The 23,741-nt window shown below is 48.1% G+C and overlaps 1 protein-coding gene across 1 annotated transcript in view; it reads right to left on the reverse strand.

Moving 5' to 3' along the window:
• Nucleotides 1–273: 273 nt before the first annotated feature.
• The window catches only part of LOC137547462 (zinc finger protein 585A-like), an 81,765-nt gene continuing 58,297 nt past the window's right edge, over nt 274–23,741 (reverse strand). The window contains exon 2 of the mRNA XM_068271058.1: nt 274–4,051. Within this exon, the coding sequence (XP_068127159.1) occupies nt 1,167–4,051 (2,885 nt within the window). The 3' untranslated portion in view covers nt 274–1,166. The remainder of the gene's footprint in view (nt 4,052–23,741) is intronic.

Below are 23,741 nucleotides of genomic sequence, written 5' to 3' on the forward strand. Positions count from 1 at the left end.
GGGTCACCAATAGGCAACCACTGTAAAGGCAGGTGGGGAGATTATCCTGACCCCACTCAGGAATAAGAAGTCTCTCTCTGTAGATAGTAGAAAAGGGTCGCAACCCTCCACCCAGGGTGGATACAATATTATATAAGACAGAACAGAGGCGCCAAAAGGATAAAAGGGGTTTTAAAGGAGCTTAAAAGCCAAAACTTGGTAATTAGAGGAGGCAGTGGTGGACACGCCCCCTCCAAGCAGACACAACACGACTGTACATTCAGTCTATTTATTAACGAACTCCAGATAAAACAAAGCAACGCGTTTCACGGGTCAGCGCCCGCTTCCTCAGGCAATAGAAAAAGGAGTTACAGCTGCAAATGACAGAGATCAGAGGGTATATTGTTTCTGCTATAATACATCCTACATTTAAAACTTCAATCATTGAGTGACAAACATGTGCAACATAATATGGTACATTGGCAGTAAAAGTACAGTATTTTGTATTATAGAATTGTTATGTTGGTGGGCTGTGTTGGTGGTGGTGGGGGGGGGGGGGGGGTGGCAGTGTGGGTTGTTTCTATTGCTTTGGGTAACATGTGGTAATTCATAGTTGGATGCCTTCAGTGTGAATCTACAATGTTCATAGTCATGAAAATAAACAAACTCTTTGAATGAGAAGGTGTGTCCAAACTTTTGGTCTGTACTGTACATAGACATGTGACTATGGTAGGGATTAGATTGTGAGCCCCTCTGAGGGACAGTTATGTGATATGACTATGTACTCTGTACAGCGCTGCGGAAGATGTCAGCACTATATAAATACTAAATAATAATAATCCCATCATGTCACCTCAGTTCAGAGACTTTATTGCTTTACAAACCAATGCACTGAGCAGCATGAAAGAGTCCTCAGGATTCTGGGTAAATATGCTGCCATGTGCCTCTAGCAAGGGATAAAACAAACACTGGAGAAGACCACTGATGGCCAAACCATTTCCCACACTCAGTGCAGTAATAGAGCTTCTCCCAGTGATGAGAGAGGGATAAGCGGAACTGAACAAGCCTGTTATTGGCTGCTGCACTCCCCTCTCCACCCCCCCCCTACTGCCTGCTATGCTGGGGAGATGGAGAGCAGTATGCTGTGGCCACTTCAGGTTCACTGGAGGCAAAGCTATCACTGACCCTTACTTACCACCAGTGTGACATCTCTCATGTCTGGCAAGATGTGATTTACACACAAAACATTTCCCACACTCAGCACATGAATAGGGCTTCTCACCAGTGTGAGTTCTCTCATGTATGACAAGTTGTGACTTCTTCACAAAACATTTCCCACACTCAGCACATGAATATAGTTTCTCACCAGTATGAAATCTCTCATGTATGCCAAGCTCCCCTTTAGACCTAAAACATTTCCCACACTCATCACATGGATATGGCTTCTCACCAGTGTGAGATCTCTCATGTATGACTAGCTCCCCTTTACACCGAAAACATTTCTCACACTCAGCACATGCATGGGGTTTCTCACCAGTGTGAGATCTTTCATGTCTGACAAGATGTGATTTATCTGCAAAACATTTCCCACACTCAGCACATGAATAGGGCTTCTCACCAGTGTGAGATCTCTCATGTATGACAAGCTTCGCTTTGGACAGAAAACATTTCCCACACTCAGCACATGCATGGGGTTTCTCACCAGTGTGAGATCTTTCATGTCTGACAAGATGTGATTTATATACAAAACATTTCCCACACTCAGCACATGAATAGGGCTTCTCACCAGTGTGAGATCTCTCATGTCTGACAAGCTCCCCTTTAGACCAAAAAAATTTCCCACACTCTGCACATGAAAATGGCTTATCATCAGTGTAAGTTCTCTCATGTCTGACAAGTTGTGACTTCTGTACAAAACATTTCCCACACTCAGCACATGAATATGGTTTCTCACCAGTGTGAACTTTTTCATGTAAGACAAGCTCCCGTTTAGACCTAAAACATTTCCCACACTCAGCACATGAATAGGGCTTCTCACCAGTGTGAGTTCTCTCATGTATGACAAGTTGCGATTTCTCAGCATAACATTTCCCACACTCAGCACATGAATAGGGCTTCTCACCAGTATGAGATCTCTCATGTATGACAAGATGTGATTTCCGAGCAAAACATTTCCCGCACTCAGCACATGAATAGGGCTTCTCACCAGTGTGAGATCTCTCATGTCTGAGAAGCGGTGATTTAAATGCAAAACATTTCCCACACTCAGCACATGAATAGGGCTTCTCACCAGTGTGAGATCTCTCATGTCTTGCAAGCTCTGATTTAAATGCAAAACATTTCCCACACTCAGCACATGAATAGGGATTCTCCCCAGTATGAGACCTCTCATGTCTGACAAGATGTGTTTTCTGTGGAAAACATTTCCCACACTCAGCACATGAATATGGCTTCTTACTAGTGTGGGATCTCTCATGTCTGACAAGGTTTGATTTCCTTACAAAACATTTCCCACAGTCAGCACATGAATAGGGCTTTTCAACAGTGTGAGATTTCTCATGTATGACCAGCTTTGATTTACACACAAAACATTTCCCACACTCAGCACATGAATAGGGCTTCTCACCAGTGTGAGATCTCTCATGTATGACCAGCTTTGATTTACACACAAAACATTTCCCACACTCAGCACATGAATATAGTTTCTCACCAGTATGAAATCTCTCATGTCTGACAAGCTCCCCCTTAGACCTAAAACATTTCCCACACTCATCACATGGATATGGCTTCTCACCAGTGTGAGATCTCTCATGTATGACAAGCTTCCCTTTACACCGAAAACATTTCTCACACTCAGCACATGCATGGGGTTTCTCACCAGTGTGAGATCTTTCATGTCTGACAAGATGTGATTTATCTGCAAAACATTTCCCACACTCAGCACATGAATAGGGCTTCTCTCCAGTGTGACATCTCTCATGTGTAACAAGCTTTGATTTCCTTACAAAACATTTCCCACACTCAGCACATGAATGGGGCTTTTCACCAGTGTGAGTTCTCTCATGTATGACAAGCTGTGATTTCTCTACAAAACGTTTCCCACACTCAGCACAAGAATAGGGCTTCTCACTGGTGTGCGTTCTCTCATGTATGACAAGCTGTGGTTGCCTTGCAAAACATTTCCCACACTCAGTACATGAATAGGGCTTCTCACCAGTGTGAGATCTCTCATGCATGACAAGATGTGATTTCTGCACAAAACATTTCCCACACTCAGCACATGAATAGGGCTTCTCACCAGTGTGACATCTCTCATGTATGACAAGCTCCCCTTTATACCGAAAACATTTCCCACACTCAGCACATGAATGGGGCTTTTCACCAGTGTGAGATCTCTCATGTATGACAAGCTCCCATTTAGACTTAAAGCATTTCACACACTCAGCACATGAATAGGGTTTCTCACCAGTGTGAGATCTCTCATGTCTTGCAAGCTCTGATTTAAATGCAAAACATTTCCCACACTCAGCACATGAATAGGGATTCTTCCCAGTGTGAGATCTCTCATGTCTGACAAGATGTGATTTCCTTACAAAACATTTCCCACACTCAGCACATGAATATGGCTTCTCACCAGTGTGAATTCTCTCATGTATGGCAAGAAGTGATTTCCTTACAAAACATTTCCCACACTCAGCACATGAATAGGGCTTCTCCCCAGTGTGAGATCTCTCATGTTGGACAAGCTCCCCTTTAGACCGAAAACATTTCCCACTCTCAGAACGTAAATAGGGCTTCTCACCAGTGTGGGATCTCTCATGTCTGACAAGACTTAATTTACCCACAAAACATTTCCCACACGTGGAACAGGAATAAGACCCTCCAGCTGGGGGAGAGCTGTGCTGGGTATGAGGCTCCTCAGTGTTAGACAGGTGGGGGGAGTCTGGGGGAATATTTGGGGTCACCAGGATATCTGCAGGAGTCTCTTGTCCAGTGACATCATCATCCGTTGTACAGTCTGTGGATACAGAGAGACGGGTCTCTGAGAGGTTCCTGATGCCGGGACTCCGACCTGCAAATAGAGAAACATCATCACTTCCTGTTAGAGAATTCTGAGGGGAGGAGCAATTATCATTAGGGAGGGTCAGTGAGCTGCTGAGAATTCCAAGTTCATGCAAAGTTTATGCAGATGAGAAATGGACAAGAGGCAGCAGCTGCATAACTTTGCATATAATTAGCATACAATTTGCACCATCTCAGAGATATTGGCATGTGAGAAGCAGCGCGATCATTGTGAAAATTTTTTTTTTTCCCAGCTTCCCTGAACTTCCTGCAAGCGTACTTCCGACGCTTACAGCAAGGCTTGGTGTACAGAGGCGCCAGAGTAGAATAAAAATGTTTAAAAACCGTCTAAAAGAGGGGGATGTTCAGATGGACTTACCTCCCTCAAAAATATAAAACTCAATTGAGTCACAATATATCAATACAAATATTTTATTTAACTCCACTTAGTGGAGGGAGGTAAGTCCACCTGAACAGCCCCCTCTTTTAGACGGTTTTTAAACGTTTTTATTCTACTCTGGCGCCTCTGTACACCAAGCTTTGCTGAAATCTTGATTCCACCCTCGGTGGAGGGGTGCTACCCCGTTTCCTATCTACAGAGAGCGACATCTTAATAACCTGAGTGGGGTCAGGTTCTAATACTCCCCACCTGCACTTGAAGTGGTTGCCTATGGGTAACCCATGTTTGTGAGTATATCTAAATATTTTGCTTTAAACCACAACCAACTCAACAATACTACACCATATCGGGCTCTCGATTTCTCTTTGTTCTTTCAAGCATATTCCGACGCTTACAGGACGCATTCACAAAAAAGTACTGTGGCCATCTTGTGGCCAAAAAGTAAAACTACACCCAAAAACATTTTTCATATATAAATACATTATTTACAATATAAATTAACTCATTAACTCCCACACTCCCCAATTGTTACTAATTTTTTTTTTTGTAATATAAAAAAAATACAAAAAATTACAATATAAAAAAAACCCATAAAAAAACCTTAGGGACTGAACTCTTTAAATATTTATATCAAGAGGGTATAACACTGTTACTTTATAAATTATGGGCTGGTAATTAGGGATGGACGCAAAACGGAAAACAATGCACCTTTATTTGCAAATAAAATATTGGCACCAAACATTGTGATAGGGACATAATTTAAACGGTGTAATAACCAGAACAAACGTGCAAATAAGTTACATGGATTTTAATTACAGTAGCATGCATTATTTAAAAACTATAATGGCCGAAAACTGAAAAATAATGATTTTTTTTTCCAAATGTTTTCCTATTTTCCCATTAAAACACATTTAGAATTAAATAATTCTTGGCATAATGTCCCACCTAAAGAAAGCCTAATTGGTGGCGAAAAAAAAACAAAATATAGTTTATTTTATTGTGATAAGTAATGATAAAGTTAATGGTGAATGAATGGAAGGAGCGCTGAAAGGTGAAAATTGCTCTGGTGCTCCAGGGGTAGTAAAACCCCTCAGTTGTGAATTGGTTAACAAAGTGCTGATCGTCGGCAATCGTGAGGGTGCCCAGTGATTTCTACCCCACTAATCGCGGTAAAATCGCCCTGCATATTGAAGTGTGAGTGGCCCTTCGGCCAAAAGATCTGAATATGGAAATAGATCTGAGCTGCTTCACTGATAAAGGTTGGAGGGCAGTGGAGATAGTTATTCCCCTGGCCCATTGGAGGGGCTCCTGAGATTGGGGTCCTGTAGATTGGGGCATGTGTATGGGATTGTATCCGGGAGCAGAGGGGCAGAGGTAAGTATAACCCCCTAATCCATATGGAACTAACATATACCCCATTTCTCTGGGAGGACATTTATTACATTTTATATACAGTACTAGCTGATGACCCAGCGTTGCCCGGGTATGTATTTAGCTGCTGTTGCTCCTCCCATGTTTTCTAACCCTAACACACAAACACTCAATGACCAAGATTGTGAGCTTTGGGGTCCTTGGCAAAAATAATTTGTATTATCCCAGTGAAATGAAACAAATCTGATTGGCTGTTTGTGGCTCCGCCCCTTTGCTGAATTTGAACCCCGGTGATCCAATGACCATCTGCACCAGGTTTGAGGCTACTGCCATTAACAGTGCAAGAATGGCAGCAATTTAAATATTCCCCTTGAAAATTGACAGGTAAATTTTGATAGGCTTTCTTAGGCTCCACCCACTTTTTTGAATATTAATCCCAGTGATCCAATGACTAACTGGGCAAAGTGTGAGAACTCTGCCATTAACAGTGTAAGAAGGGCTGCAGTTTACATTTTCCCAGTGAAATTTGTTTTTGGCTCCGCCCACTTTTTGTAACCTGGACACAGTCTCTCAATGACCAAGTTTGTGATCTTTCAGGTTCCTGGCATCAAAATTGTGTGAACGGAAGCAGTTTATCCAGAAAATAAATCTGATTGGCTGTTTGTGGCTCCGCCCCTTTAGTGAATTGAAACCCATCACCCAATGACCGACTGTTACAAGTATGAAGCCTCTGCCATAAACAGTGTAAGAATGGCAGCAGTTTAAATATTCCCCTTGAAAATCAATAGATGAATTTTGATTGGCTGGTATAGGCTCCACCCACTTTCCTGAATATTAATCTCAGTCACTCAGTGACTGACTGTGGCAAATGTAAGAGTTTCCATTTAAAATCAATGGCTGAAATTTGATTGGCTCTTTTATGCTCCGCCCACTTTTTCTGAATTTGTAACCTCTGTCACCAAGTGACCAACTGTGCCAAGTGTGGGGACTCTGGCTTGATCACTGTAAGAATGGCAGCCTTTTACATTTTTTCCATTGACATGAATGGGTAAAATCTGATTGGCTAATTGTAGCTCCGCCCACGTGTGCAGGGGGGACGCGAGACCCCCAGAACATATCATTTCAGGTACTAAGGGATCTGTATACCAACTTTCATTCAAATCGGTCAAGGCGTTTTCAAGTGATCGTGGCACATACACGATTTTATATACAGTGGGTTGCAAAAGTATTCGGCCCCCTTGAAGTTTTCCACATTTTGTCACATTACTGCCACAAACATGAATCAATGTTATTGGAATTCCCCGTGAAAGACCAACACAAAGTGGTGTACACGTGAGAAGTGGAACGAAAATCATACATGATTCCAAACATTTTTTACAAATAAATAACTGCAAAGTGGTGTGTGCATAATTATTCAGCCCCCCTTATCTGAGTGCAGTCAGTTGCCTATAGACATTGCCTGATGAGTGCTAATGACTAAATAGAGTGCACCTGTGTGTAATCTAATGTCAGTACAAATACAGCTGCTTTGTGAGGGCCTCAGAGGTTGTCTAAGAGAATATTGGGAGCAACAACACCGTGAAGTCCAAAGAACACACAAGACAGGTCAGGGTTCATGTTATTGAGAAATTTAAAGCAGGCTTAGGCTACAAAAAGATTTCCAAAGCCTTGAACATCCCACATAGCACTGTTCAAGTGATCATTCAGAAATGGAAGGAGTATGGCACAACTGTAAACCTACCAAGACATGGCCATCCACCTAAACTCACAGGCCGAACAAGCAGAGCGCTGATCAGAAATGCAGTCAAGAGGCCCATGGTGACTCTGGACGAGCTGCAGAGATCTACAGCTCAGGTGGGAGACCCTGTCCATAGGACAACTATTAGTCATGCACTGTACAAAGTTGGCCTTTATGGAAGAGGGGCAAGAAGAAAGGCATTGTTAACAGAAAGCATAAGAAGTCCTGTTTGCAGTTTGCCACAAGCTATGTGGGGGACACAGCAACCATGTGGAAGAAGGTGCTCTGGTCAGATGAGACCAAAATGGAACTTTTTGGCCAAAATGCAAAACGCTATGTGTGGCGGAAAACTAACACTGCACATCACTCTGAACACACCATCCCCACTGTCAAATATGGTGGTGGCAGCATCATGCTCGGGGGGTGCTTCTCTTCAGCAGGGACAGGGAAGCTGGTCAGAGTTGATGGGAAGATGGATGGAGCCAAATACAGGGCAAACTTGGAAGAAAACCTCTTGGAGACTGCAGAAGACTTGAGACTGGGGCGGAGGTTCACCTTCCAGCAGGACAACGACCCTAAACATAAAGCCAGGGCAACAATGGAATGGTGTAAAACAAAACATATCCATGTGTTAGAATGGCCCAGTCAAAGTCCAGATCTAAATCCAATCGAGAATCTGTGGCAAGATCTGAAAACTGCTGTTCACAAACACTGTCCATCTAATCTGACTGAGCTGGAGCTGTTTTGCAAAGAAGAATGGGCAAGGATTTCAGTCTCTAGATGTGCAAAGCTGGTAGAGACATACCCTAAAAGACTGGCAGCTGTAATTGCAGCAAAAGGTGGTTCTACAAAGTATTGACTCAGGGGGCCGAATAATTACGCACATCCCACTTTGCAGTTATTGATTAGTAAAAAAAATTTGGAATGATGTATGATTTTCGATCCACTTCTAACATGTACACCACTTTGTATTGGTCTTTCATGTAGAATTCCAATAAAATTGATGCATGTTTGTGGCAGTAATGTGACAAAATGTAGAAAACTTCAAGGTGGCCGAATACTTTTGCAACCCACTGTATATAGATTTTTGATTGGTATTTTATGTCCACTTCATGTGCAATGAGAATACCGTTATTCTGTCCATCCATATGTTTTCCTCTTGTTATTGGAATCTTTTGCTACACATGACTGTTTAGGCATGAAAGGAAAGGCAGGCTGGAGTCTAGAGCAATATGATATGCATAATCTGTGCTCCCTAATTGCTGCAATATATGGAATTGTGAGAGCGCTGATTGAGGCCCCTTTTACATCTAATTTCAGCGGAGTGATGCCCCCGTCACATCACACTGCAATGCCAAAAATACACAAATATGACCCTGCAGCAGAGTGCGCCGACAGCAGCTCATATGCATAGCCCTGCTCCCCAGTCTGTGACGTACACCCCCCCCCCCCCCCCCGCTCCATGATGTCCTCGCCCCCCCCCCCCCCCGCTGTGTAAAGTACACCCCCCACCACTCTGTGACATACTCCCCCCTTCCCACTCTCTGATGTACACCTTGCCACCTCTGTGACATATGGCCCCGCCCCCCTGTGATGTACTCCCAGCTCTCTGATGTAGAGAGTGGGCCATTCATATGGATACACCTTAATAAAATGGGAATGGTTGGTGATATTAACTTCCTGTTTGTGGCACATTAGTATATGTGAGGGGGGAAACTTTTCAAAATGGGTGGTGACCATGGCGGCCATTTTGAAGTCGGTCATTTTGAATCCAACTTTAGTTTTTTCGATAGGAAGAGGGTCATGTAACAAATCAAACTTATTGGGAATTTCACAAGAAAAACAATGGTGTGCTTGGTTTTAATGTAACTTTATTCTTTCATGAGTTATTTACAAGTTTCTGACCACTCATAAAATGCATTCAATGTGCTGCCCATTGTGTTGGATTGTCAATGCAACCAGGGGTGCTCAGCAGGACCCCGAATGCGAAGTTTCCCTGAAAATTCGGGTGGTTTTTTGGGTTTGCCGAATCCGAACCCGAATGCTGCAATCCGAGTCGAACCCGAATACGAAGCCTGCCGAATGTGCGCACTCGAATTCGGCCGGATGGAGCTGTGGGTTCGGTTTCGGCTTCGGGGATGATGTCATTGGGCCAATCAGAAGTCCTCCTGCCTGGCAACCCTAGCAACCAATCAGAGGAGGGGAGCCTGGCCCTCCCCTCCTGTATATAAGGCGGCGGCCATCTTGCAGAGCCACGCACTTGTGTGACTGCTGCTGGTACTGAGAGATTCTCCAGTGCTGTGCTGTGTCTGAGCAAGTGCTTTTCACTGCTAAACCTGACGTTTTGCTTCCTAAACACCTCCTAAACACATTTATTATTGTCTTATATAGTTAGCTTGTATTTTGATTGTTTTTAGTCAGCTAGTGTATAGTGTGTATACTGTGCTAGGCTAGTGTTAGTCTGTGTGCAGGCTAGGCCTGCTAGCCTAGGTAGCCTTAGCCTGCTACTACTAGCTTAGGTAGGTTAGGGATTCTAGTTAGTTGTGTACTTAGTAGTACTAGTTTAGTTAATTATTACTCCTGTAGTCTGTTACTTTATTAGTTTCAGTACTGTGTTAGTTAGTTACTGACTGTGACAGGCCACCACCAGCATCCGTTGTGAGTGACCTGTGACTGTCTGTCGCCTGCCCGAGCCTATTGATCGATTGATTGCGTCTGACCGTGTGTGACCGATTGCAATTGTCACCGACTGTCTGCCGCACGACTTACTTATAGTGTAGTACGCTAGGTGTTTCTTAGCTACCTGCGTGCGTACTACTACTGCCTACTATTACTACTAGTCACCACCAACACAGACTTTATTAAAGTTTACACCCTTTCCCGCCCTCTTATACTTTTTTTTTTTTTTTTACTGTATTTGTATAGTGCACAATGACTGGCAGAGGTAGAGGGCGAGGCACCACCAGGAGAGAAAGCGCCATTGCAGGAGTCACTGCCAGCAGCAGCAGGTCTGGGACTGGTGCGCCACCAGCCACTGACCGCAGGGAGGAGGGAGCCGAGGCGCAACAGCAGCGTGTTGCGCCCATCTTTGAGATGGGTCGTCGCCCATGGCCCATTGGGGAGAGTCAGGTGCAGGCTGTGGTGGAAATGATGGCAGAGCAGGAAGCCTCCATTTCCAGCCAGGCCTCCAGCACCAGCGAGACCAGCGCCACCACCACCAGCACTCCTGTCCGCAGCAAGCCTCCACCAGCGCTTGAGGCCATGGTCACGGTGACCCCATCGACCAGCCTGCCCTCAATGAGCACGCTCTTCTCCCCTGAGACTGTGACCATGTACAGGGATGTTTTGGAGAAGTATGAGTTGGAGATCATGGGGCCATCCAAGGAGGAGGAGGAGGAGTTCGAGGTGCAGAAGTTTGTTGTTGGCGCTGAGGAGGAGGGGCATGATGCAAGGGATGTTGGGGTAGAGGAGTTGGTTGAGGCGGGCTCACAGGATATGTTTGGGGTTGATGATGATGACTTGATAGATCCTCCCTATGTGCCACCAGTACCACCAGCACAGTTGGTTGAAGGCAGCTCATCATCGGAGGAGGAGGCGTCTCTGGCGCAGAGGTGCGGCAGCAGCAAGGCGGCCAGCACAGGGCGTGGAAGGCAGGAGCCACAGCCTGCTGCTTCAGTCGCTACCACCACCCGCAGCAAACCTCTAACTAAAACCAAAAAGGCACAATCCTTCAAGGGCACCCAAAAACCCCAGCCCTCAAGCTCAAAGAGCAGGTTGAAGTCCCCAGTCTGGCGGTACTTCACCAAGTGCCCAGTGGACCCGACCCGTGCAATTTGCAACAGTTGCAATCTCAGTCTCAGCAGAGGTCCCGATATCCACAAATTGAGTACCTCGTGCCTGCAGACCCACTTACAGAGCAGACATTTTGAGGACTTTAATGAGTTGGAGAAGCTTATGCAAAGTGGTGCAGGCAGTGGTCAGAGCCAGACAGCCACTGCACAGATTTCAGCAGCAGCAGCTGACCCTCCTGCCCATCCAGCAGCAGCAGCAGGATCACAGCAGCAACTCACTCCCCCTGCCAACCCCCCCCCCCCCCCGCCCAGCCAGTCCTCAGTGGCCTCATCAGCTCCCTCCACAGTGGCCTCCTCATCCTCCTGTGCAGGCAAACGCTGCCAGACCATGCTCAGCGAACCATTCCCCGGTGTGACCAAGGTGCTGCCTCCCGCCCACAGGCGAATCCGGTTGCTGAACGGGTTGCTTGCCCGGGCCATGTGCTCCCAGCTCCTGCCTTATTCCTTTGTGCAGGAGGGGAGTGACATCAGAGCGCTGCTGCAGGTTGGCATCCCGAAGTGGCAAGTCCCCCGCCGCCACTATTTCTCCCGCAGGGCGATCCCAGCACTGCACCGCTCTGCCATGGAGAATGTGGGACGTGGGCCGCGCGCTGGATCACGCTGTCAGTGCGCGGATCCACATAACCATGGATTCATGGAGCAGCCGGTTTGGGACAGAGCACTATCTGTCCTTTACGGCCCACTGGGTCAGCCTGGTGGAAATCCAGAGCGAGGAAGCAGCAGGTCCACCCTCGGGCGCAGCAGCACCAGTCGCCCACTACGTGGTGTCAGCACGCCGCCAAGCGATCCCGTATCTCCAGCAGCGTGAAGGCCCGCCACTGCCAAGCGCTGCTGGAGATGAAAAGCCTGGGGAAAAACTCCTTGACGGCATCCAACGTGCTCCAGTACCTCGGGGAGCAGGAGAGGACGTGGCTGACCCCCAGAGGCCTCACTGTGGGATTGGTGGTGTCCGACAATGCCGCCAACCTGCTGGCTGCCATCAGCAGTGGAGACTTGCTCCACGTCCCTTGCTTGGCCCACGTCCTGAACCTGGTGGTGCAAAAGTTCATGCGCACCTACCTGGGGATGGAGGAGCTGTTAGAAGCGTCGCGGAAAATTGTGCACACTTTACGCAAATCAGCAGCTGCCGCAGCAAAACTGGCAGACATCCAGCAGCAGGAGGGCCTGCCATGACACCGCCTCATCATAGATGTGCCAACTCGCTGGAACTCCACCCTGGCGATGTTGGAGCGGCTGGTTGAGCAGAGGAGGGCTGTCAACCGGTACATCTATGATGCCACTGTTGCGCCGGCACCGGCAGCACCACCACCAAACTCCAGCTACTCACCAACACACAGTGGGGGCAGATGCAGCAGGTCTGCTTGGTGTTGGCTCCCTTCCTGCAGGGAACCAACCTGGCGAGTGAACAACAGGCATCCCTCTGCCAGTGGGTGCCCTTTATTTGTCTGCTGGACAGGGCACTTGGCGATTTGGTGGATTAGGGAGAGGAGGCCCTGAAGCAGCTGGAACAGCAGCCGCCTGCGCAGTCCACTGCTCCGCAGGTATTTGAGTCCCTGGAGGAGGAGGAGTTGGAGGTGCTGGACGTTGCTGCTGGGGGGGAACATCGGAGCGCAGCAGCAGTGGTGCGAGGGTGGAGAGAGGAGGAAGAATCTCAGGGGCAAGAGGAGAAAGAGGACGCTGACCCTGATGTCTCTGTTAGACGGTCCACCCTGTTCCCCATGGTAGCGCACATGCTGCGCTACCTGCGCACAGACCCCAGGGTCACGCGGATGCAAGCGAGGGAGGACGCCTGCATCAGCATGATCCTGGACCCACGGCTGAGGGGGAGGTGGGATCAGTTTCTGCCTGCCAGAGACCATGAGCAGCAAGCAAGGGAGTTGCAGGAGATCCTTGTTCGGCGACTGGAGGAAGCCTTCCCCCCGCCTTCCACTCCCTCTGTACCTGTCCAGCAGCCAGCAGCAGGTGCCTGCGGCCAGCAGCAGCGTCAGGCTCCCAGGAGACCTGCTGTCATTGACGCAGGCGTTCTACATGAAGGTACAGCAGCCGAGAGAGGAGGTGCGGGCAGCAGCCACCTTCGGTGAGAGTCACAGCCAGCGCATGATGCGGATGGTGGCTGACTACATGGGGTCCTTCAGTGGGCTTGACACCGGCAGCGAGGAGCCTGTGGACCCCATGGAGTACTGGGTGGAGCGCTTGCACATCTGGAGGGAGCTTGCGCAGTACGCCCTGGAGGTACTGTCTTGCCCCCCTTCCAGCGTGCTGTCTGAGAGGTGCTTCAGTGCGGCCGGTGGCGTGGTCACCGAGAAGCGCTCTCGTCTGTCCACAGAGGGCGTGGACAGACTGACATTTTTGAAGATTAACCAGGCCTGGATAGAAGGCACGTTCCTGGCACCTGTTGTCGGCGAAAGGAGGACATGAGGTGCCTGCCTGGGAATTACAATACATTGCCTGCTGCCTGCCATACGTGACGACTCCTCCTCCTCCTGCTGACCTGCTGCATTGATTTACCTATGAATTTATTTATGTATTTATTGTATTTCTACCCGACTCCTCCTGCTGCTGCTGGCCTGCTGCATTGATTTACCTATGAATTTATTTATGTATTTATTGTATTTCTACCTGACTCCTCCTGCTGCTGCTGGCCTGCTGCATTGATTTACCTATGAATTTATTTATGTATTTATTGTATTTCTACCTGACTCCTCCTGCTGCTGCTGGCCTGCTGCATTGATTTATTTATGAATTTATGAATTGATTTATGTATTTATTGTATTTATAAAGCGGCAACATATTACACCGCGCTCATTTTCATCCTGCTGCTGTCAGTGGTCCCACCTCCAGGGTCCACACTATGCATTGCCTGCTGCCAGTGCCACACGTCACTCTTCCTCCTGCTGCTGCTGTTGTATTTATCCTGCTGCTGTCAGTGGTCCCACCGCCAGGGTCCACACTATGCATTGCCTGCTGCCAGTGCCACACGTCACTCCTCCTCCTCCTGCTGCTGCTGTTGTATTTATCCTGCTGCTGTCAGTGGTCCCACCGCCAGGGTCCACACTATGCATTGCCTGCTGTCAGTGCCACACATCACTCCTCCTCCTACTGCTGCTGTTGTATTTATCCTGCTGCTGTCAGTGGTCCCACCGCCAGGGTCCACACACTATGCATTGCCTGCTGCCAGTGCCACATGTCACTCCTCCTCCTGCTGTTGTATTTATCCTCCTGCTATCAGTGGTCCCACCGCCAGGGTCCACACTATGCATTGCCTGCTGTCAGTGCCACATGTCACTCCTCCTCCTGCTGCTGCTGTTGTATTTATCCTGCTGCTGTCAGTGGTCCCACCGCCAGGGTCCACACTATGCATTGCCTGCTGCCAGTGCCACATGTCACTCCTCCTTCTGCTGCTGTATTTATCCTGCTGCTGTCAGTGGTCCCACCACCAGGGTCCACACTATGCATTGCCCCGCCCCTTGGAGGTCAGTGTGAGTGTGGCTGCCGAGGAGAGAGGACCTCTCCGGCTGTGCTCCAGCGGATACAGCTGCTAGGGAGGATTCCCTTGAATTTCACCCAGGATCCAGGAAGCTGTCCAGGCAGAGCACCTAAGGAGGGAGAAGGACTTCGTGTGTGGAGGTTTTAGGCTCCCCTGGGCCTTGAGAAGGCATCCCTGTCCTCCAGGATGGAGGCTCATAAAGCTATGGACAGTGGGTCAATGGTGGAAGAGACTGTGAGTAATGTTGTGGAATGGCACAAGAGTGTTAAACTGGTACAGGAAACATTGAACTCACTACAGTTTGACCTAAAGAAACGTATAAACAAGTACGGTCAGTCATGGAAGCCGGCTTTTTTAAGAACCAATCCGCAGTTGGTGAAACTGCAGGAGCAGATTGTGTTGCAGAAAAGGAAATTGGAGGAGTTAATAGTGAATGGTGGTATGCATGCTGAAGGATTGAAAAATCAAATGCGGTTCGAAAGTGACAAAGCGGGATTAGAGATGGATGCGAGTATGCGGAGCCTGAGAAGTGTACAGGGGCAGAGTACAACGCAGAATGCAAGCGGAATGGAAGGAACTGTTTCACCTGTTGTACCTGGATGCAGCAATATGCAGGCGCAGGTTATGCAGAACTCCACTGGATTAAGCAATATGCAAAGTTTTAATGGTTTTTTTTCCCCGCAGTATGGGCAAAATGTGCAGCAATTTCCTGGACAGTTGCAACAGTATGGACTGTATCCCAATTTACATTACCAGAGTTATGCAAGCAATGTGAATAACCCGTTTTTTCAGCAGAGTTTGGCGTTATCCCAATCCCCTTCCCCTTTTCCCAGTGTGTCCCCCAACCTTTTCCCCAGTGTTAATTCCCCAAATGTGTCAAATCCCTACCTGGTTAGTCCTTCCCCTGTGTGTAATCCCTCTGTATTGTCTGGTGGAATGTTTGGGCAAAGTTTGCCCTCACCTAAGATGGCCCCTATGCTTGAAGTCGGCGTGGGGGCGGGGCTTAGCGGCAGCAGCGGTGGAGGCATTCATGAGCGGTTTCCGTGCGTTGGGGGAGCTTCTGTAGAGGTGGGCAAAGGTGGTCAGAGCTCCCCCAGTGCCCTGAGTGCGTCGGTATTGGCGGCGGAAGGCGGCGGCGAAACCGGAAGTGACGTCAGCGCTACTTCCGGTTCGGCGACAGTGCGTTCGGAGCGTCCAGTCCAGTCCCAGGGGGTCAGCAGAATGGATGCTGCAGCTGAACCCCCTGGTAGAAAGGAAGGGGAGGGAGCTGGAGGCATTGAAAGTGGAGCAGCATCGCTAGATGCTGCTCCAAAAGCACAGCAGAATGCAGAAAGCAACCAAAAAGGTAACAAAACGGGGGGCACACAGGCTGCAAAAAGAAGGAGGGAGGAGGGGCTGGAGAAGAGGGAAGAAAGGAGTGTGAGAAATGAGCAAGGGGAGGAGGGTGGGAGGAAGCTCAAATCTGATATGGTTAAACAAAAAGGATCTGAGACTGGTTTGGATACTGTGCAGGGGGAGAAGGAGGGTGGGCGGAGGGCCGAAGCTGATAATAATGTGTCAGTGAATGAGCAAAATGAAGATTCTGTGATTGGTAAAAAAAATGTGTCTTATGCAGGTATGATTAAGAAAAATGTGAGTAATGGAGTATTAAAGCAAACTGTACATGATGTGGCGGGTCAATCCGCAGCAAATAGGAGAAATGTTGTAAGAGTGAGTTACAAGCCAGGTGGAAACAGTGCAACTTATACGAGGAAAACGTTTATTCAATTGCTGCTAAAGATGGGCTTCAAGGCGGTGGACTTTTATGCCATTTTGGCTCCTGAAACCCCCCCCCCCTCCTTTTTTGATGTTAGCTTTTTGTCCCCGACCGGTCTAGATGCATTTTGGGAGAAATATGAGAAAAACTGGAAAGCAAGTGAGGAATGGACTTGGTTGATTCCTCAGCCTGTGTCTGGACGGTCTTTGGACAAAAAGGTGACAACTGTGGTCCCGAATGAATCCATCCCTGTGCATGATATCATGGTGTGGCTCAGGAACTATGGGAAGCCATTAAATGAGCCAAGAAAGGTGATGGATGAGTTTGGGATCTGGGGGGGAGGTTGGGAGCTAATGGTAAGATTGGACAGAGTGGGGAATGTGGTTAAACACATCCCTACGTCTGTCTTTATTGGAAAGGACAGGGTGACAGCGTACTATCAGGGACAGCCTCGGGCGTGTTATAAATGCGGTTCTCGGAGCCATTATAGCATTTCCTGCAAAGAGGTGAAATGTTCACGTTGCCATGCTTTGGGGCACTTAGCGAAAGATTGCAAAGACATACGTTGTAGTATATGTCTCAAGTTGGGACACCCGTACGTGAAGTGCCCTGAAGCATGGGCAAATGTGGAAGAGGAGGTGGAAAAGGAGATGGAAAAAATCTTAGAAGAAGAATGTGAAGAGAGAGAGGTCGCTGATGGTGGGTCGTCACGTCCAGAGTCCATCGCCTTGAAGCCCCAGGTGGAAGTGCCGATTTTTGCATCGGTACTAAAGTCAATGCCTCCACCTCCCCCCCCCCCCCCCCTTCCTTGGTACCGGTGGTTGCCAAATTCCCGGAAGGTACAGAGACGGTTTTCAAGATTGCAGCGCCAGGTGAGGGGAAAAATATTTTCTCCATATGCAAAGAGGGAGGTTCTCAAGATGGAGGGGAAACTCCTTCTGAAACAAATCGGGAGAAGAGTGCTCCCAAAATTAAGAAGGCAGAAGGTGGGGAAAAGGGGAAGAAAAACAACAAGATTCCAAAAGAAGCAAAAGCAGAAAGTGTCGGTGGGAGGGGGAGGTACAAACAAAGTGGGGAAGTAAAAGAGGTTGAAGATGAAGGAGAATTTATAGAAGTAAAATCCGTAAAAGAAAAGAGGAGGGAAAGGAGGATGCTCCAAGCGGAGAAAAAAATAAATGAGAAGTTGGAAGAGATTAAAAAGAAAAAATTGGTTACTGTGAAAAATAAATTTAATGCATTATCTGACCAATCTGATATGTCAGAAGGGAATGCTGTAAATAGTGATGATGAGGTTGAGGCGGCGGATATGGAAGTATCCTCTGGTACAGTTTAAGGAAGGCTAAGCAAACTCATTTACTCTGATGGAGGTTCCCCCCCCTTTGAAACTAGCAACCATTAATGTTGCTAGTATGAGATCGGTGAGTGCTCGTAGGGAAGCCATATTTTTTCTCGTTCAATTTGATGCCAACATTTTATTTTTGCAAGAGACCAGGTTGCAAACGCTGGATGACATACATGAAGTTAAGAGGGATTGGCATTACGGTCCCTCTTACTGGTCTCTTGCGGCTGAGACTCATACTGGGGTGGCGGTGCTTTTTAAGACCGACATGGTAACTTTCCGGCGAGTAAGTGAGGTGGAGATGGGGAGATGCTTGGTAATGGACGTCTCTGTGAGGGGGCAGGATTTAAGGCTGATTAACATCTATGGGCCTCAGTCTGAAAGGGAAAGGAAGCGCCTCTTCACAGAGATCAAACCATTTCTGTTTACAGCCCAAGAGGTGGTCTTTGGTGGTGATTTCAATACCATAGTCAGGTTAAAGGACAGGAGAGGTGCCAAGATCCGCCTGGGCTATGATAGTAACTTTTTGAATAATATGATTAGAGATGCTGGTCTGGTAGATGTACATATAAAGCACAATCCAGACGACACGGGGTTCACTTTTTTCTGTGGTGAGCGTAGGAGTAGGATAGATAGGTTTTTTGTTAAGGAGAGCTCTGCTACCTTATCCCCAAGGGTGCAGGTGGTGGAGTTCTCCGATCACTGTATCGTGTCTATGGTGTTGAATGTTGCAGATGTCCCTCCGAAAGGAAAGGGTATCTGGAGATTAAATTCGTTGCTGTTGAAGGAGGAAAGTGTGAGACAATCTTTCAGGGATTTTTTTCAGGCACAGGTTACTCTACTGGACTGTTGCAGCAGTAGGTCTGAGTGTGGGAGATGGTCAAAAGGCGGGCAGTAGGTCTTTTCAAGAACATAGCAAAAAAGAGAGCTTTTGGTAGATATGTTACCTACCAGCGTCTGAGGTGGAAGCTTGAAATCGCTGTCTCGGGGGATGGTGATCCTGGGGAGATCAAAAGGATCAAGGATTTGTTGCGCAAGAGTCAGTATGACCGGCATGCTTCTTTGCTTCTGGAAAGGGATTACGGTAAAAATCACTCGCCGGACCCTTATCAGAATTGCAAACAAAGTGTAGCAGTTAAGGTCATCTATGGTCTCAAAGATAGTACAGGATCCCTGGTGCAGTCCAGAGCAGGGATTCTGGAAATCGTGAGATCCTTTTATTCTGAACTGTTGGGTAGCAGACCTCTTGATGAGACAGCGATGGAGTCTTTCTTGTGTAATATTCCAGGACTGGAGAATGTAGATGTTCCCCTTGCGTTCTTGACGGAAAAAATTTCTGCTGAGGAAGTGGTGAAAGCCATAGAATGTCTTGCTGTCAAGAAAACGCCGGGTCCGGATGGACTGACGGCAGAATTTTACAAAATCTTTCAAGATATTCTGGCTCCTGAGTTAGCAGAAGTGTACAATCGCAGCCTTGCAGAGGATGAGCTTCCTCCCTCTATGAGAGAATCAGCAGTTATACTTCTGTCAAAGGGTAAAGATTCTTCAATGATTGAGAATTGGCGGCCTATCAGCCTTCTCAATGTTGACCGAAATATTCTGGCTAAAGTAATTTTTTGGCGTTTGAGCCAGGTGGCAAATGGAGTACTTTCTTGTCAGCAGCATTGTTCTGTCCAGGGGAGGAGCACTTTTTCAGCCGTATTAACGGTCCGGGAGATTCTGGAGAGATGCAAAGCTGCTGGTTGGGGAAAGTACTTACTGGCGTTGGATCAGGCAAAGGCTTTTGATCGTGTCAATCATGAGTATCTGTGGATGCTCCTTAGTAAGTATGGTCTGCCGGGGAGGTTTATCAAGTGGCTGAAAGCTTTGTATAAAGGTGCTGAAAGCTTCCCGCTTGTCAATGGTTGGGTCGGACAGACCTTTGAGGTTAGATCAGGGGTGCGTCAGGGGTGTCCTTTGAGTCCCCTGCTATATGCCTTTGCCATTGATCCTTTCATACGAAGGATTGAGGGTGGAGCTTTGTGTGGGGTGCCGTCGGGCATTTCTGGTGTATCCCCTCTCAGGGTTGTTGCCTATGCTGATGATGTGACTGTGGTAATCTCTGGACAGGAGGAGGCGGAAGGTGTCTGTGCGGAGATTGCCCGTTACTCATTGGCATCAGGTTCAATGATCAATCGGGACAAGTGTGAGGCTTTCTGGATGGGTAAGGAAAATGAGAGCTTCTTACTTCCGGTCTCTTTTCCGGCACCAAAGGAAAAGATTAAAATACTTGGCATAGAATTTGGCCTGGGTGACTATGGTCACCAAAATTGGGAAAGCAGACTAAAGTGTGCCGAGGCTAAGGTGGTCCGCTGGAAAGGTTGGCGATTGACTTTCAGAGAAAGGATTGACATAATCAAGACCTATCTGATTCCAATTATGTTGTATGTCAGTTTTGTCTGTATTTTGCCAGTATCTCTTCACACAAGAATCTACAGCTTGTTTTTCCAAATGCTTTGGGGAAACAAGATGAACCACGTTAAGAGGAATGTCAATTATCAATCAATGCAGAAGGGTGGCTTAGGGATGGTCAACCCGGTGGTTTTCTTTTCTCTGTTATTTATTAAACACAATCTTGGTAAAATGTATGCGGAGGAACTGCCTGGATGGATGGGTATTTTCCAGTCCTGGTTTAGGCCTTTTCTCAGACAATGGGAAAGTGGTGGTTTAGTGAAAAGACTGAGAGCTGGTCCTGGCTATCTTCCGGCCTATGTTGCACCATGTCTGAAAGCAATGAGGCAGTGGGAACTGACGAGGGAGGAGATCACTTCAATCCCTAGGAAATCCCTGGAGGAGAGAGTGATTGAGACCTTCTTTAAGGACCCATTGGCCCTGAGAGATTGCCCAAGCCCAATTATGGAGGAGGGTTTGCGCTTGCTATGTTCTCCTAGGATTCCTAACAAATTCAGGGACTTGGCTTGGCTTTCCTTCCATGGCAGACTCTTTGTTAGAGGAAACTTGAAGTTCATTGGGGATAGGGATCGTGGTTGTCCTCATGAGGAGTGTGGAGGTGTGGAGGAAACCATGGACCATTTCCTAGTGGACTGTTCCTTTAAGAAAGAAGTATACAAACAGGTGGGAAGGGCTTTGGGTATTCCTTTCCTAGAGCGGCTTAGTTATGCGGAGTGGACATATGCCCCATTCAATAACCGGGGGTCATTTAATTTGGACACTTTATTTTTAGTTAGTCTAGTGATTCGGTATTACACTTGGAATGCACGGTGTCAAATTACGATCCATCAGAAAGTCCTCCCTGTCCAGGTGGTGGTGCATGGCATTATTGGTGAGGTTGGGAAAATTCGGGGTCTTGAGGAGGGAAGGTTGAGTCGGGGGGAGTGGTGTCTGCTTTGGCGGAACATTAAGCCTCCATGACTTGACCAGACCTCCCCTTTGGTGAGCTTTCTTTTTCTCATCACGTAGTTAGAGGATCTAAATTGAGGAATGGTTTGCAAGCATGAGGTGGTGTAAAGTTGCTTAGTCTTTCTTGCTGGAAGATAAAGTGTATATAAGAATTGTAATATAGTGTATAGTAAGCCCAGGTGGCAAGATTATGCTGGAAATCCGTAACTTAAAGTATAAGTTTGGAAGCATGATTAAGTTAAGTTGATTTCAGTCTCTTACAGGTATGGACTCATTATAGACTATAAGTACTAAGGTACTTAAGGCGGGAAGCCTAATGTTTTGTTATTTATTGGTTATTTTTATAATTTTTCTTTGTATAGATGTTGCAGTCTTTTAATAAAAAGAATAACTATGCATTTCCTGCTGCCAGTGCCACACGTCACTCCTCCTCCTCCTGCTGCTGCTGTTGTATTTATCCTGCTGCTGTCAGTGGTCCCACCGCCAGGGTCCACACTATGCATTGCCTGCTGCCAGTGCCACACGTCACTCCTCCTCCTGCTGCTGCTGTTGTATTTATCCTCCTGCTGTCAGTGGTCCCACCGCCAGAGTCCACACTATGCATTGCCTTCTGCCAATGCCACACGCCACTCCTCCTCCTACTGCTGCTGTTGTATTTATCCTGCTGCTGTCAGTGATCCCACCGCCAGGGTCCACACAATACATTGCCTGCTGCCAGTGCCACATGTCACTCCTCCTCCTGCTGCTGCTGTTGTATTTATCCTGCTGCTGTCAGTGATCCCACCGCCAGGGTCCACACTATGCATTGCCTGCTGCCAGTGCCACACGTCACTCCTCCTCCTCCTGCTGTTGAATTTATCCTTCTGCTGTCAGTGGTCCCACCGCCAGGGTCCACACTATGCATTGCCTGCTGCCAGTGCCACACGTCACTCCTCCTCCTCCTCCTGCTGTTATATTTATCCTCCTGCTGTCAGTGGTCCCACCGCCAGGGTCCAAACAATACATTGCCTGCTGCCAGTGCCACACGTCACTCCTCCTCCTGCTGCAGCTGTTGTATTTATCCTCCTGCTGTCAGTGGTCCCACCGCCAGGGTCCACACTATGCATTGCCTGCTGCCAGTGCCACACGTCACTCCTCCTCCTGCTGTTGAATTTATCCTCCTGCTGTCAGTGGTCCGACCGCCACGATCCACACAATGCATTGCCTGCTGCCAGTGCCACATGTCACTCCTCCTCCTGCTGCTGCTGTTGTATTTATCCTTCTGCTGTCAGTGGTCCCACCGCCAGGGTCCACACTATGCATTGCCTGATGCCAGTGCCACACGTCACTCCTCCTCCTCCTCCTGCTGTTATATTTATCATCCTGCTGTCAGTGGTCCCACCGCCAGGGTCCAAACAATACATTGCCTGCTGCCAGTGCCACACGTCACTCCTCCTCCTGCTGCTGCTGTTGTATTTCTCCTCCTGCTGTCAGTGGTCCCACCGCCAGGGTCCACACTATGCAATGCCTGCTGCCAGTGCCACACGTCACTCCTCCTCCTCCTCCTGCTGCTGCTGTTGTATTTATCCTCCTGCTGTCAGTGGTCCCACCGCCAGGGTCCACACAATACATTGCCTGCTGCCAGTGCCACACGTCACTCCTCCTGCTGCTGCTGCTGTTGTATTTATCCTGCTGCTGTCAGTGGTCCCACCGCCAGGGTCCACACTATGTATTGCCTGCTGCCAGTGCCACACGTCACTCCTCCTCCTACTGCTGCTGTTGTATTTATCCTGCTGCTGTCAGTGGTCCCACCGCCAGGGTCAACACTATACATTGCCTGCTGCCAGTGCCACACGTCCCTCCTCCTCCTGCTGCTGTATTTATCCTCCTGCTGTCAGTGGTCCCACCGCCAGGGTCAACACAATACATTGCCTGCTGCCAGTGCCACACGTCACTCCTCCTCCTGCTGCTGCTTTATTTATCCTGCTGCTGTCAGTGGTCCCACCACCAGGGTCCACACTATGCATTGCCTGCTGCCAGTGAAACACGTCACTCCTCCTACTGCTGCTGTATTTATCCTCCTGCTGTCAGTGGTCCCACCGCCAGGGTCAACACAATACATTGCCTGCTGCCAGTGCCACACGTCACTCCTCCTACTGCTGCTGTATTTATCCTCCTGCTGTCAGTGGTCCCCCCGCCAGGGTCCACACAATGCATTGCCTGCTGCCAGTGCAGCACGTCACTCCTCCTCCTCCTCCTCCTGCTGTTGTATTTATCCTGCTGCTATCAGTGGTCCCACCGCCAGGGTCCACACTATGCATTTCCTGCTGCCAGTGCCACACGTCACTCCTCCTCCTGCTGCTGCTGTTGTATTTATCCT

The sequence above is a fragment of the Hyperolius riggenbachi genome, chromosome 2, assembly GCF_040937935.1.
Source record: "Hyperolius riggenbachi isolate aHypRig1 chromosome 2, aHypRig1.pri, whole genome shotgun sequence".
Taxonomy (NCBI): domain Eukaryota; kingdom Metazoa; phylum Chordata; class Amphibia; order Anura; family Hyperoliidae; genus Hyperolius; species Hyperolius riggenbachi.